Raw genomic sequence first — 16,803 nt, 5'->3', positions numbered from 1 at the left:
TTCAGTTTCATATCGGTTCGGGTTATTATCGGATCGGGTTATTCGGTAGAGGGTTGGAATCTGAGTCGGGTCCATTTGGTTCCAAATTATATAATTATAATATCGATGACTTAATTAGGAGACCAAAACGATAACTAACTTTTAAAAGTAATAAGAATTTAAGATCAGTAATATAAGTTATTGAGTATATAGTATATAACTTAGTTTAATACTACATCCGTTCCTGAAAGTTCTTTACGCCTTAAATCTACATCAATTACAAGTTTTATTTGAGCAGAGTATATATAAAAAGGGAGAATGAAATACAAGTAAATCGTATAACTAATAGTCATACACTTAATTGGTAGTGAAACATAATTAATGTTCTCTTATGGGACGTGAACGGTTTGGGTTAGACGGGTTCAGATCGAAATTGGTTTGGATTAAACGGGTCATGGGTTGAAACGGTTCGAAATAAACGGATTCTCCTCGGGTTGGAACGGATTCGGGTTCAAACAGATTAGATCATAAACGAGTTTCGGATCGCTTCGGTTCGGATTAAACGGATTCGGATTGTCACGAATCGGTCTGTTATCGAATTCGGATCTTAATCGGATCAATATTAAGGGGTTGGGTCGGATTCGGATTGAATATCAGACCGGATCGAATTTCGGATTCTAAACGATCGGACTAACCCATCGAATTCACTTGGTCGAATTAATAATTGACACCCCTACCATTGCCCTATTGGCTATTGCCCTTGCCGAGTACTCCGTATATATTTTTAACGGGGAAAAAAACAAAATGTAAGCAAGAACTGTAAACAGTTCTTTGCCTACTTGTCCAAAAAAAAAAGACAGTTCTTTGCCTCTGTTTTTCTCCCATTTAAAAGAAAAAAAAAAGTTTGTGTTCCACGGATATTGCCGTTCATATGTCCTCATAATTTTCAGAGTATTTTAATGGTGGAAGTGAAGATTGTAGAAAAAAGTAGAAATTCCCAAATTAAATTTAAAAAATATTATTACTATACTGGGGTTGAAATTAATTAATTAACAGATTCACTTAATTATAGTTTATCAGCCACCCTTCCCACTTTCTCAATCCCTTTTCCCACAAATACAAATACTCTTGCAAATTTCTTTCTATATTTTTCAATGGCATCTTTACCTTCTTTCACGATTTTCTCTCTCTTCTTTTGTATTACCTTCTTCTCTAAGGCTCTGTTTGTTTCTCTGCAATTCATTTCTTCTTAAAAACCCCCCCTTTTTTTTTACCCTATTGCTCATTTACTTCTCCCCGCTTGTTGACTTCCTTGGTAAGCTTCTTTTTTCTCTCTCTAATTTGATGTTTTAATTAAGGAACTGTTTGGGGGTAATTAATTGATTTTCAACATTTCCCAAAGTGCCATCTTTGACTGTTTTGTATTGGGCATGAAAGTGGGTATCTTGTCTTTCAATCTTTGTTGATCCCATTTTTATTTATAAATACAACTACTCTAAACTAAACATTGTTTTAGTATGTGGGTCTTTGAGATTTGATGATTAATTAAGCTAATTTCCTCATTAGTAATCCACTAAACATCATTTGCTTCTTAATCTCTATTTCTAATCTGGGTATGTCTTTTTTTCCCAATTAGTAATGATTATGTTGATTTCCCGTCCTAATCTCCTAAAGTTTAATAATACTATACCCTAGCTCAATGAGCTTATTGTTAATATTATGCTAATTGTGATTTGTATGATTTTCTTCGGGTTATAGCCTTTTTAGTTGCTAATCACTCTTAATTAATTCACTTTTCAAGTCAAATTGTCAATTAATTGATAAGAGGATTAAAAAGTGTTCTTCTTGATGTAATTTAACCTGTGGTTTCTGTGATGTTGTAGTTTCGAAGGGAGTTTTTGTTTTCTGAAGTAATTTAAGAAACTGAAACACTTTTATCTTACATATCCTCTGTGATTCTGCAGGTTTCAAAGGCTAAAAGTCCAAGCATATCATCAATGTCCAAAGGCAGAGAAATTGAAGATAAGGAAGTTGATATGGAAGGCGGCGAGTTTAATATAGAAGAGTATGAAGATGAGGAAGAAGAGGATTTCTATGACTATGAATCTGATAAGGAATTCGTTCATGTTATTGACTTGAATTTCTTTTCTAATGAGCCACAACCTGGTAAAAAAATCAGGAAGTGTGATACTTTCGATGTTCCTTTTGGGCTTGATTTATCATTAAGTATCGAGCCTCAGGATGCAGATTATGTACTCTCTCATATTCCCCAACTCAGTGATGAGTTAGAGAATATGATTATAGCCCGAATTCCACTCCTGGAATTCAGAAAACTGTGCTTAGTGAACAAGAAGTTCTTAGCACAGATAAGAAATGGGGACTTGTTGAAAGAAAGGAGAATGATTGGTGTAAGAGAAGCATCAGTGTTCATGCTTGCCAGTGGGGAAGAACACTGGTGCGCGTTTGATCAACAATTCACATTCCATAAGGCGCTACCTATATTACCCTGTGATGATGTCTTCAAACTTGGAGATAAAGAGTCTCTTTGTGCCGGGACTCATCTCCTTGTTTGTGGGAATGGGTTAGATGGACCTGTCGTATGGACTTATGAAGTGATCATGAACAAATGGTTCAAGGGTTCTTCCATGATTGAGCCTAGGTGTCTGTTTGCATCTGCATCATCTGGTGACTTAGCCTATGTGGCAGGAGGTATTGGTCTGGAGAACAAAGGGATTTTGAATTCGGCTGAAAGGTATGATCCTGTAACCAGATCGTGGGAGCCATTACCTAAGATGAGGAATAAGAGAAAGATGTGTTCCGGTGTTTACATGGATGAGAAGTTTTATGTGTTCGGAGGTCAGAACCAAATTGGTGAAGTTTTAACCTCTGCTGAAGTATTTGATGAGAAGAAAAACATATGGGTAGAGATACCGGGAATTTTAACTGGTTTAACACTACCAACTTCCCAATCCACCCAGTCTCCTCCTCTTGTTGCTGTTGTTAATAATGAGCTATACACTATAGAAACTTCAACAAATTGTTTGATGGTGTACTTAAAAAACAGCAATTCTTGGAGGGATTTGGGAGAAATTCCTGTTCGAGCTGATATAAACAAAGGTTGGGGTGTGGCCTTCAAGTCTCTTGGTAATGAATTGCTCGTGATAGGTGGATCAACGATCTCTTTGTCAGGTCGTGGTATGACTATTTATACTTGCTGCCCTTACCCGAATGCTGAAACCTTGAACTGGAAGCTACTTGATGGTGGTGGCCATAGCAGAAGCCATTTTATAAGGAACTGTACTGTTATGGTGGCTTGAAGCTTCATTTGAGCTAGTTAATGGTGAATTTCTCAAGTTTTCTGCTGTTCTGTAGTTTGTGCAATCAGTATTCAGTAATATCTTTTCATTTTAAAGTTTCGCGGTGTGTTGTCTTAGCAATGTGATTCGACTAATTTGTATTATAATTGTTGTGTGCTTTGTATTTGTCCTCTTCTTCTTATGATTTGCGTGGAATAAATTCCCTGGAAAGAAATCCCAGCTACTGCTAGTACTAATTAACTTGTATACATAAATTTTTCTTATGAATTAGCATAATTCTTCCATGAAAGATTCATACATTCTCTGTTATTCAGTGTCAATCTGTATGCTATCATGAAATCCAGTATAGGCCAATATTTGTCCGTCTTGATCTGCTACCATGTAGTGTTTTATTTGGTACTGAGGCAAGGCAACCTCTTTCTTCTGTTCTTTCGTGTACGGAGTAGCTAACTGTTATAGATACCTTAGAGATTAAGGTATTAATTAAACAATGCATAGAGAAATATCATAAAAAAAACTTTTGCGGATTGTGTAAGTTGTATAAAAGGTTCTTGTAGATTGTACTTTTTTTTTTTTTTTTGACAGGGAGTTCATTCAACGAAAAAACAAATACAATCTAGACTAGGAAACTAAGAAAAGCGAATACAACAAGCCGAAAACTAAACTATTACATGGGCCATGACTAAAAACATACAAACAAATGCAGCCAATGACCACGGGGACGGAAATGCCTTGCATTGAGGCAGTAGATCGGAGCCTGGAAAACCGAGTGAGACACAAACCAGCCGCAGCCAAACCTTGAACCCACAACACATTCATTACGGGGAAGCATGAGAATGACGATGGTGGAACTATGACACCGGAATAGGGACCTTGACATTGCAGAAACCTTGAAGCAACTTGACGATGGAAGCCGATGAGAAGTGAAGAAAACCTCTGACGAAGAATACACCCTGATTGAACAACCCACACATGACACCCGACCACTCCTAGGGAACGATATACATACCAACCTAGGAGTCTTGGAACGATCCTGGCAGAGCCACTTTCCTTGTTGACTCTACCATGAGAAACCTTGCAATTGAATGCAGGTTCTCTTCTCACACCTCCAACCATGGAGATAGCAAGAAACTGGAGGACTTTGCTGACCCCAAACATTAAAGATGGGGAGCCTCCTTCAAGATATGATTTAACAACGATGACAGATAAAATCATCACCAACAAACTAACTAAAGAAACCACAGGGACAGCAACTCCGTACGCAGACAAAATTCTCCTCCTCACACCAAACCCTTTAAGCATAACTTCCATCAAATAACCTCCTAAGTACACCCTAGAAACAACGACCATAGGATTATAACTACACTGATTTCCCTCCCCCACATAGGAGAGGGCCAACACCCTGACCAAACAAACGAAGCAGGGCATAGCTTCAACCTGCAGACCCCATAAAACCAGCACAATTCCTTGAGACGCCCAAACCCACACAACAAAAATCTAATACACATCCAGAACACACCAAGCCAGCAGAACAGACAATTAATACAAAGAAAGCAAATCCTACTTAAGAAACCCCAAATCATCGACCAACCTATAGACCCAACAAACCCCTCAAAAGAGAGATCAACAACCAAAAGAGAAACTAAACACAGAGGAAACATACCAATCGGACTTGGAAGGCAAACTGAACGGCGGCAGATAAGCGGCGGAACCACCCTAGAGGCCAAAAAAACCACCGAGCACGGTGGTGGGTGATACCACAAAAGCCAACAAACCAACCACACCTCCTCAATCGATTAGAAACTCCGAAATTTGGCGATCGAAGAACACCGCAAGAACTACGACAAACCCTAAAAAAAACACTTAAAGTAACTAAAAACTACAATTAAACAACCAGATCCACTCCCCTCACCGGCGATGGCGATCTGGTGATCCAAAATCACCGATAGCCGGCGAGCTGGAGGGAAGAATTGATCGGTGAAGCAAACGGTGGTAGGAGAGAGAAGAGAGGAAAAAAGTTTAGAGAGAGAAAGTTGTGTTTTAAAAAAAATCCTAGCTTTTTTGTAGATTGTACTTATGTCGTCAATCATGTATATAATGGAAAAATGTGTATGATGTGTTTAGCAATGGAAATGGATCGGACTCGGGCCGGATGTAGTAAACTCTATATCCGATCCATTTAAAATTCGGACTCCAAAATTGCATCCATATCCAAATCCATTTACAATTCGGACTCTATAATTGCATCCATATCCATATCATATCCATATCCATATCCATTTAAAATTCGGACTCCAAAATTGCATCCATATCCAAATCCGAATCCATATCTAAATCCGAATCATGCGTTAACTTTACTTACATAGAACTTGTATTTTTTTAATTTTAAACTAATTTTAGAAATCCTATTTCTCATTTACCAAAATCTAATGAGTTTCTAATAAATTAATAAATTACAAATATATGCGCTTTAATCAAATATATTACATTAAATTGGGAACTTCCTTTTAAAAAAAAGTTATGTACGAAAAATAATACATTTTGAAATAATTTCAGGTCGTATTTGCACTCGGATTCGGATTCGGGTCGGATTCGGATTCGGGTCGGAGTCTCTGCAGACTCCCATATCCGATCCATATCCATTCGGATTCGGATGTTTTTAATCGGATTCGGAATCAGACTTTTTTTTTTCTCGGATTCGGATCAGATTTTTCCCTTCGAATCGGGTCGGACTCGGTTCGGATTCGGATGTGATTGCCATCCCTAGATGTGTTCAACCAAACTTTATCAACTTTGGTTAAAAAAAACATGAGAGCTCGCAAGTCTCTAATTTTTTTTTTTTTTTGGTGCAAATGAGCCACAAGGGCGGGGATGAGAATCGATCCTAGGTCATCTGGAACCGGGATGGAAGGTCTAACCAACTGAGTATGTGAGTGCTTCTATGTTACTTGAATTCAGGTATTTATCTGTATTTTTCCATGTTTTAGCCTCATAGTTTATGGAAGAATTGCATTCCTTATAAGTGTCCGCTTAACCTTATTAGATTGAGGCCTTTTAACCCAAAAACAAATTTGTGCGGGTTAATCTCAAAACGGACAATATCATCCTAATGTGAGAAAAAGGTGACATGCAGCCCAACAAGTAGTAAACATCATAATATTCGATGAGATTTTACTGATCAAACAAAATTTTAATTTGATGCTCCTACAAGAGGGTTAAGGATTTTTGGATGCCTAATTGACTTCCAATTGGACCAAAAGCTCAATAGGCTTAAAACACGACATATAGCTCAAACCCAACAATGGCTTCACGCCTTATCCAAGCGGCCCACGGCCCATCAACAATAAATACCCTAATAGCATTTACTACACAAACACTATATTTATGCCGCCAAGACGTATGTACCAAGGTACGTCCAATTTATTGCCTTAACACTTACAATTTTCTAGAGAACTCTCTCTAGATCTGTACAAGTGCTTACTTAGGCATCGGAGGGGATTTCCTCGGAAACACCTCTGAGGCTAGTAACTTTGTCATTGTGCAGGTATACTTGGACTCCACAACCAATTGTCTGTTGGTTTAGTGGTGATTGAGGCTGAACTTGGTAGGGAGGACCCCGTGTTCTATCCCCCGCAACAACAATTGGGAGGGGATTGGAACCTACCCTCTCGGAACTCGCCCCGAATCCGGATTAGCTCTAAGGGTGAACCGGGTGGTACACAAAAAAAAAATTTGGACTCCACACAATCAAACAAGCAAGATCTTCCACCTCAAACAAAAGAGCCTTCAATCCGAAGCCCATTGTTTCAACACCGGAACAATTTGGCGCCGTCTGTGGGGAAGAAACTACAAAGCCTTGAAAAATCAATCATTTTGCTTAAAAAATAGAAAATCTCAAGCATTATGCAGATTCGGACACTGAATCTGAAATGCGCGCCAGCTCCCAACCGAGCAGGACCACGCACAGTCACACGGTGGCTTCAAGGCCTCCGGTCCCCACAAGGGAAGAGCTTAATTACCGCAGCCATAACCATAATGCAAAACTTCCTTTTTAATGAAGAAGAACAAAATACAAGGAACGACTGCCGTAACCACCAGCAGACCAGACACACGCTCAACGTAGAGGCTCATCCGAATGGTGAACCTTCAAGATCTCGCCGAACTCTCCCATCGATGACATGGACCTACCTGACATCCCGCTGGACGAAAGACACCTGGAACACCCAGGAAAAGGTCCAGGATCAACCAGATTGGTTCAGGTAACCCACCCCGCGGACTTTCCGAAGCAATGGGACGACTGCAAGTCGACCCACACGGATACGAAGTACCGTGCTTAGTAGGCTAAGGCCTGCGATGCACGAGAGGATCGGCGATTCAAGAAGATCCAATGACCAACCTAAGACTAGCAACCGAGCTGACAGGAGGAGTAAGAATAGGCGCGACCGAACTCCTAGCCCCCGTGGCACACTCGAGGATTCTCGCAAAGAAACCCATGGGAGCAGAGGAATCAAGGCGAGGCTAGGAAAGAAGGTAATGACGCCAAAATCCTCCCCATTCATTGAAGAGTTGGTCATGGAGGAAATCCCGAAGGTCAGGCTACATGCACATTTGACATACAACGGGACAACTTATCCACGAGACCACATAATCTCTTACGAGCAGCAGATGTACCCAAGCCCCCAATCCGAAGCATGTTGGTGCAAATACTTCCCAACTACGCTGACCGGAGTGGCACGAGAATGGTTTAGGTCGCTGCCGAAGGGTTCAATCGTTAGCTTTGGGGATCTGAGCGAGAAATTCCAAGTTCAGTTCGTAAGAAACAACCGCCGTGAACGAACCACTGCTGAGCTTACTTCGATACAGCAAGAAGCGGGGGAAAGTCTTCGGGACTTCATGGCCAGGTTCATGAAAGAATCAACCAACATCCCTAACTTGCAGCCCGATGTTGTAGTCTTCTCATTGATGCACGCGCTTCTAGAAGGAAGATTCCGTGACAAACTTTCAATGAAGAACCCCACTAAGATAGCTGACGTGCTGCAAATGCAGGATGCATTCATTAGAACCGAAAAGTTCAACAAAGCTGCAACAAAGTTAAAAAGTTCATCGGAATCGAGGGACGCAAAAGAAAATTAGAGCAAGAAAGGGGAAAGAGAAGTAGGGTGCAAGAGCTGCTAGCCCGAAGAAGGAAGAGAAAAAGGGTGATCTTCAACCCAAGTACACCAACTATACCCCTCTGGCTGTCTCCCAAAAAGAAATCTACAATCTCTACAAGCACGATGAGAAGTGGCAGAAACCAGCCAAGTTGAAGTTGTTAGGTTATGATACATATGAATAAACATAAATCATGCGGAAAAACCATAAAGCAGGAAAAATTTTATTTACACATAATCATTTAGCATAATTCAGATGCATACACTTTGTAGCGTGCCCTCCCTAGCTGCGCCCGAACCGAACAAGAACAAGTCTTTAGGACTCCAAGTGTCGTCCCTCCGTAGATAGTCCACAGCACGTCCGGATCTGCCTTAAGCTTGACTAACTAGAATCGCCCTTAAGGTACTAGGATTTTCGGCTAATAGGCAAGTGTTTGTGGCTGATTTTTGCTTGAAAATCTTACCTTTGAATATTTCAAATCTCGATGTAAATATGTGACCCTAGGCACTTATTTATAGAGTTTATGGAAAGGAATTATAATCCTATTAGAATACAAATCTATTTAATTATAATCCTACTAGGACTTTAATTAAACAAACTTTATCTATTAGGATTAGATTTAATCATATTACGAATCCCGGTAGCCTTAGGATTCCGAGTAACACACACGATTGGCGCACAAGCACCGCATGCCCGCACGCAGGCCTTGCGGCCCACGCCGAGCGCACATCGCAAGGCCCACTGTCGCAGCCTTGTCCGCGCGCGCGCCCAAGCTTTGGCTGGGCCTGGCTTTTGCGCTGGGCCTGCTCGTATGCTTGGCGTGTGGTTGTTGCGCTTGGCTTGCTGGGAGATGGCCCAGCTTTGTGCTGGGCCTTCGTCTGGCAGGCCTCGTCCGATGCTAATTCGTACGATACGCTTCCGATTAAATTCTCGATTCCGAAATTCATTTCCGATACGAACAATATTTAATATTTCCGATTGCGGATTTAATTTCCGTTTCGAACAAATATTTAATATTTCCGTTTCCGGAATTATTTTCTGATTTCGATAATATTTCCGATTCTGACAATATTTCCGTTTCAGGCAATATTTCCGATTCCGGCAATATTTCCATTTCCAATAATATTTTCCGATACGTACCATGTTTCCGTTTCCGGCAACATCTACGAATTGGATAATATTTATATTTCCGATACGATCCATATTTCCGTTTCCGGCAATATCATCGTTTCCGGAGTATTCATTTCTTGCCTTTGACGATCTCAGCTCCCACTGAAACCAAGATCCGTCGATTCCGAATATCCATAGATGGAGTATTTAATTCCATTAAATACTTGATCCGTTTACGTACTATTTGTGTGACCCTACGGGTTCAGTCAAGAGTAAGCTGTGGATTAATATCATTAATTCCACTTGAACTGAAGCGACCTCTAGCTAGGTATTCAGCTCACTTGATCTCACTGAATTATTAACTTGTTAATTAATACTGAACCGCATTTATTAGACTTAACATTAAATGCATACTTGGACCAAGGGCATTATTTCCTTCAGTGTCCCACTTGTCCTTAGGGACAAGTGTGCATTTCCTAATTCCTTTGTCGCTCGATGCTTGCTCTTGAACATAAGGTAAGAGTTGTCATCCTTATTATGTCCAGATTCGTTTCTCGGTTTCAGAGTTCAACTTATCAAATAAACAGATAATCATAGCCTATGATTCATCCGAGCATGGCCATGCATTTTACAATTTCTTGCTCTCCGAGTGGCCTTGTACAACTTTTAAGCATCTTATCCCGATTTATGGGAGGACAATCCCAATCTTGCGATCTTGAGATTAGACTTCGTTTGATAAGTGATTACCTGAGCGTTGCCTTTATAGCCTCCTTTTACGGTGCGACGGTTGGTCAACGTCAAAGTAAGCAGTTCTCAAACAAGTAATCTCAAATCACTCAGGCATTGAGGATTTAGTGTCTAATAACTTTTAATGAAATTTACTTATGACAGATTTTCATCTCTTATAATAAAGTTTCATAGGTTTGTCCGATACTAGTCTTCCCAAAGTAAGTATCTATGCAAATGATTATGACATTGCCATGTCCACATAGTTCAAGAAACAGAACTACTAGTCATCTTGCATTCTAGTCGTCTAACGTTTTCTATGCGTCCATCTTTATAGAAAACTCCGACCAGGGACCATTTTCAACTTTTGACATTCAAGTTCACTTGATAGACATTTCTTAGTCACAGGACTGGTCCTGACAGTCTATCTTGAATATATCGTCAATTTGAAGGGACTCATCATTTAATAAACCACAAATTAAATGGAAAATGAATTCTATTCATTTATTGTGAATGATTAACCAATAATGTTTTACAAAGTATTAAACTCTAAAACTTTAAAACATTAAACAAGAACATCAAAGCCATTCTCCAATATGCTTGATTCCCATAGCTGCAGTGTGAGAGTTGTGCTTCGCCTGCGGCAGAGGTTTAGTCAATGGATCTGATAGGTTGTCATAAGTTCCAATCTTGCTTATCTCGACTTCTTTTCTTTCAAAGAACTCTCGTAGAAGGTGAAATCTACGAAGTACACGCTTGACTCTTTGGTGGTGTCTAGGCTCATTTGCCTGTGCAATAGCTCCGTTATTATCACAATATAGGGCTATTGGTCCTTTAATGGAGGGGACTACACCAAGTTCACCTATGAACTTCCTTAGCCATATAGCTTCCTTTGGTGCTTCATGTGCAGCAATGTACTCCGCTTCAGTTGTAGAATCCGCAATGGTGCTTTGCTTAGCACTTTTCCAGCTTACTGCACCTCCGTTGAGGCAGAAGACAAACCCAGACTGTGATCTGAAATCATCTTTGTTGGTTTGGAAACTTGCGTCCGTATAGCCTTTAACAATTAATTCATCATCTCCACCATAGACGAGGAAGTCATCTTTGTGCCTTTTCAGGTACTTCAGAATATTCTTGGCAGCAGTCCAATGTGCCGCTCCTGGGTCTGACTGGTATCTGCTCGTACCACTGAGTGCGTACGCAACATCCGGGCGTGTACATATGATAGCATACATTATTGAACCAATCAATGATGCATATGGAATCCCATTCATTCGTCTACGCTCATCAAGTGTTTTTGGGCACTGAGTCTTGCTTAGAGTCATTCTATGAGACATGGGTAGGTAGCATCGCTTAGAGTCTGCCATCTTGAACCTATCAAGCACCTTATTGATATAAGTGCTTTGACTAAGTCCAATCATCTTTTTAGATCTATCTCTGTAAATCTTGATGCCTAATATGTACTGTGCTTCTCCTAGATCCTTCATCGAAAAACATTTCCCAAGCCAAATCTTGACAGAGTTCAACATAGGAATGACATTTCCGATAAGAAATATGTCATCGACATATAATAGTAGAAAAGCAATTTTTCTCCCACTGACCTTCTTGTATACACAAGATTCTTCTGCATTCTTGATGAAACCAAAGTCACTGACTGCTTCATCAAAACGTATATTCCAGCTCCTTGATGCCTGCTTCAATCCGTAGATTGATTTCTTTAGCTTGCATACCTTTTTAGCATTCTTTGGATCCTCAAAACCCTCAGGCTGTGTCATAAACACAGTTTATGTTAAAACGCCGTTTAAGAAAGCAGTTTTGACATCCATCTGCCATATTTCGTAATCGTAATATGCAGCGATTGCTAACATTATCCGAATAGACTTTAGCATTGCAACTGGTGAAAAGGTTTCATCGTAATCCACACCGTGGACTTGCCTGTAACCTTTTGCAACCAATCTAGCTTTGAAAACTTCAAGTTTCCCATCCTTGTTCTTTTTCAGTTTGAAAACCCATTTGCTTCCTATGGCTTGGTAGCCATCTGGCAAATCGACCAAATCCCATACTTGGTTTTCTGAAATGGAGTTTAATTCAGATTGCATGGCTTCTTCCCATTGCTTGGAGCTATGGCTCGTCATAGCTTGTTTGTAAGTCGCAGGTTCATCACTTTCAAGTAATAGAACATCATAGCTCTCGTTCGTCAAAATACCTAAGTACCTTTCCGGTTGAGATCTATATCTCTGCGATCTACGCGGGGTTACATCTCTTGATTTTCCATGATTCTCACCAGAAACTTCTAAGGATCTCTGAGTTTCATCCTGAATGTCATCTTGAGCATTCTCTAGAGTTTGTTGTTCGACTAAAATTTCTTCGAGGTCTACTTTTCTCCCACTTGTCATTTTGGAAATGTGATCCTTTTCCAAAAAGATACCATCTCGAGCAACAAACACCTTGTTCTCAGATATATTGTAGAAGTAATACCCCTTTGTTTGCTTTGGATAGCCCACAAGGATACATTTGTCAGATTTCGGATGAAGTTTGTCTGAAATTAATCGTTTGACGTATACTTCACATCCCCAAATCTTAAGAAAAGACACTTTTGGAGGCTTTCCAAACCATAACTCATATGGAGTCTTTTCAACAGCTTTAGACGGAGCTCTATTTATAGTGAGTGCGGCTGTATTTAGTGCATGTCCCCAAAATTCTATTGGAAGTTCGGCCTGACCCATCATTGATCTAACCATGTCTAACAAGGTTCTGTTCCTCCGTTCCGACACACCGTTCCATTGTGGTGTTCCAGGAGGAGTCAATTCTGATAGAATTCCACATTCTTTCAGATGGTCATCAAATTCATAGCTCAGATATTCACCGCCTCTATCAGACCGCAGTGCCTTAATCTTCTTGCCTAATTGATTCTCTACTTCACTCTGAAATTCCTTGAATTTGTCAAAGGATTCAGACTTATGCTTCATTAGGTAGACATAACCATATCTACTGAAGTCATCAGTGAAAGTGATAAAGTAGCTGAAACCACCCCTAGCATTTGTACTCATTGGTCCACATACATCTGTATGGATTAAACCCAATAGTTCAGTTGCTCTTTCTCCAACTTTAGAGAAAGGTTGCTTTGTCATTTTTCCAAGTAAACATGATTCACACTTACCATAATCCTCTAAGTCAAATGGTTCTAGAACTCCTTCCTTTTGAAGTCTTTCCATGCGTTTCAAGTTAATATGGCCTAATCGACAATGCCATAGATAGGTGAGATCTGAATCATCCTTTTTGGCCTTTTTGGTATTTATGTTATAAACTTGTTTGTCTTGATCTAATAAATAAAGTCCTTTGACTAATCTAGCAGATCCATAAAACATATCTTTAAAATAAAACGAACAACTATTGTCTTTTATTAAAAAGGAAAATCCCTTAGCATCTAAGCAAGAAACAGAAATGATGTTTTTAGTAAGACTTGGAACATGGAAACACTCTTCCAGTTCCAAAACTAGCCCAAAGGGCAACGACAAATAATAAGTTCCTACAGCTAATGCAGCAATCCGTGCTCCATTTCCCACTCGTAGGTCAACTTCACCCTTGCTTAACTTTCTACTTCTTCTTAGTCCCTGTGAATTGGAACATAAGTGTGAGCCACAACCTGTATCTAATACCCAAGAAGTTTAATTAGCAAGTATACAGTCTATAACGAAAATACCTGAAGATGGAATGACTTCTCCGTTCTTCTGATCTTCCTTTAGCTTTGGACATTCTCTTTTGTAATGGCCTATTCCATCACAATAAAGATAGCTTGATGTGGAATTGTCCTGCTTTGATTTAGCATTGCCCTTGGACTTTCCACCTTTCTTGAACGGTCTCCCTTTAGCCTTGAGTAAATCTTTGGCTTCAGAGTCCAGTATTATCTCATCCTTTCTGACAAGGTGAACAAATTCTGCAACTGTTTCTTCTCTTGGTTCACTTAGGTATACTTGCTTGAAGCGACCAAACCCACTGTGCAGTGAATTGTGCAAGATAGAGACTTCCATCCTTTCGCTTATTGGTGTTCCTAGCAGACTTAGGCAATCAAAATATGAAAGCATAAGATCCACATGGAACCTTAGTGGGACGCCTACCCTTTGTTTAGTGCGAAGGAGCTGAACATGTGTTTCTTGGACCTCCATCCTAATAACACCTGTTGGGAGAACTAACCTTTAGACCAGACATTGATTCAATCAACTCATGGACGTTCAGGTCCCTGTCCTCCGTGCTTCCACGACAGATATCCCTCAGATTCTTGATGAGCGTAAAAGGTTCATAAGCTACAAACCTTCTAGCCCATTCATCAGGGATAGTGTTCAGCATGAGACTCATAACCTTTTTGAGATCCGCATCCCAGGCGGCAAATCTTTCAGGGATCATGTCTCTGGCATAGTAGCTTGGTATGGGATGTAACAATACATACTCAAGTCCATTGAGTCTGACTATTTCAACTAGCTTAGCTTCCCATTCAAGAGAATTTGTTAGGTTCAGCTTGACCATAAGCTCAGAACCCATGATGATGTTTTGATTGTTGTTTGCCATAGTAAAACTACAATTGAAAAAGAATAAACAAATAAATAATCATTCACAGTTTCTCTTAATAAACTTAAATTCTAGCATACATGCATAATTCAATGTTCATTAAGCATTTTATTCAAGTTATGTGTTCCGGCAGGTGTGAATAAAATGATTCCAAGATCCTAAAATCCATTGAAGAATTAAGCACATTATGTATTTAGACTCAATTCTAAAATCTTTTAGGTAAGCAAAAGCCTTTTGCTAATAGTCTAGAAACTACTCTTGGTTGATAGGTACGTCTAAGAACTTATTAGGTAAACCTATCGATTTTGCCACGACATAAAAGGACTCCTTACTTATATCGTTGAGTTTCACCAAAACTAACATGTACTCACAATTATTTGTGTACCTTACCCCTTTAGTATCGATAAGTAACACCTCGCTATGGCGGAAACCTATTACTAAGATCGATGTAAAGGGTATCCAAGTAAGTGTTATTTTGGCATGGCACCTTTTAACTCAATTTTTAAGTTTGGAACTTAAGGCTCTTACTATGTTGGTTAGATTTTAAGTGAACTAAAATCCTTAATCATGCAACATAATCAAGCTTCAATCTTATGCATATTTAAGACATATTTAAAAACAATAAATAACTTAAAGCATGCATAAGATAAATGTGATCTAGTATGGCCCGACTTCATCTTGAAGCTTCAACTTCAAAGTCCGTCTTGAATTTCACTGTGGGAGGCGCCATTTTCTTCAAATAGGATAAGCTATAATTAAACTTATTACAACTATTTGATGGTACGCAGACCATATTTGAATTGAAAAACAAATTTGGTGCTTTAGACCAATTACATTCAAATTAATGGTACGTAGACCATATTTTCTATCCTATTTGGGCCATACTAGTCACTTCATAACCTGCAAAACAGTACATATACAATATATACCATTCATCCATTCATTATCATGAATGGCCCACATAATTGGTTAGTTAAAACACATTGTATGCATCACATAAATATTTGCAGCAATTAATTAAGGGCACCAATATTCTACCAATTATTCAGTCCTTATTAATTCTAATCAAGTTGTTTAACCTTAAAGGATTTGTAGACCTAATCAAGAGTTTATGACTAAAATTGCTCCCACTTAAACCAATAAATTTATATGCTTTACTAATTTTAAACATAAAAATGTATTTCTAGTCTAACCGGAAACATACAAATTTAATTAAAATTTAAAGCTCATATAAAATTATAATTGAATCCATTTTATTTAATTTATTTTTCAGTTGAATTAAATGAATTTAAATTAATTCAAGGTTTAATTTTAGTAAAATAATTAGTATAAATAAAATTTATAATAATTATAATATTCAAAATTAAAATCCGAGAAAACAATTTAAATTATTAATTTTAAAATTAATTAAAATTATTTCCGAACTGAAAATTTCAAATAAAAATTCAAAACGACTCAATCGTAACACGAAGAGCACTTGGGCTTGCGCCCAAGCCCCGTCGAGTGCACGAGGCTTAACACCCCTCGACCGATCGTACAACACCACGCAAGCAGGCCACACGCAACGCAGCAAGCACAGGCCACGCTGCGCGCAACCCTCTCACTCGTCGCGCCTGCTTGCTTCGCGTCTGCTTGCTTCGCTGGGCGCGGCAGCGCGCGCTGTGGCGTAGCACGCTTGCTGCCCACACGCGTCTGCTCGCTGGCTTGCGCCTTGGCCCATCGCCCTTGCCTACTCGCCCACTGTGCGCACAACACTCGACACAAGGGCAGCGTGCTGCCTTGTGCTCTTGTGCCATGGCCCTTGCTTGCTGCATTGTAGCGCATGGGCGACGAGCTCCCTTGCTCGTCGTCGCGTGCCCGCACTATACAACACCCCTTAAGGGTAACACGTAGCATCCATTGCTTTGTGCGTGCAAGATTTATGGGCGTGTTATATAAAAATTTTAAATTTTTA

General features: G+C 39.5%; 1 protein-coding gene across 2 annotated transcripts; it reads left to right on the top strand.

Moving 5' to 3' along the window:
• The first annotated feature begins 800 nt into the window (after positions 1-800).
• Positions 801-3,461, top strand: LOC110783513 (F-box/kelch-repeat protein At3g27150). Of its 2 annotated transcripts, none has more exons than XM_021987859.2 (2): positions 801-1,294; positions 1,944-3,461. In XM_021987859.2, exon 2 carries the CDS (start codon positions 1,977-1,979, stop codon positions 3,294-3,296), a length of 1,320 nt encoding a protein of 439 aa, XP_021843551.1. In that variant the 5' UTR covers positions 801-1,294; positions 1,944-1,976; the 3' UTR covers positions 3,297-3,461. The 2 variants fall into 2 exon arrangements, with proteins under 2 accessions (XP_021843551.1, XP_021843552.1); XM_021987860.2 differs by lacking the exon at positions 801-1,294 and adding an exon at positions 1,446-1,592.
• Positions 3,462-16,803: the final 13,342 nt, after the last annotated feature.

The sequence above is a fragment of the Spinacia oleracea genome, chromosome 3 (genome assembly GCF_020520425.1).
Source record: "Spinacia oleracea cultivar Varoflay chromosome 3, BTI_SOV_V1, whole genome shotgun sequence".
Taxonomy (NCBI): Eukaryota; Viridiplantae; Streptophyta; class Magnoliopsida; order Caryophyllales; family Amaranthaceae; genus Spinacia; species Spinacia oleracea.
The sequence above is the reverse complement of the archived record's forward strand: the minus strand, read 5'-3'. Positions and strand labels throughout refer to the sequence as shown.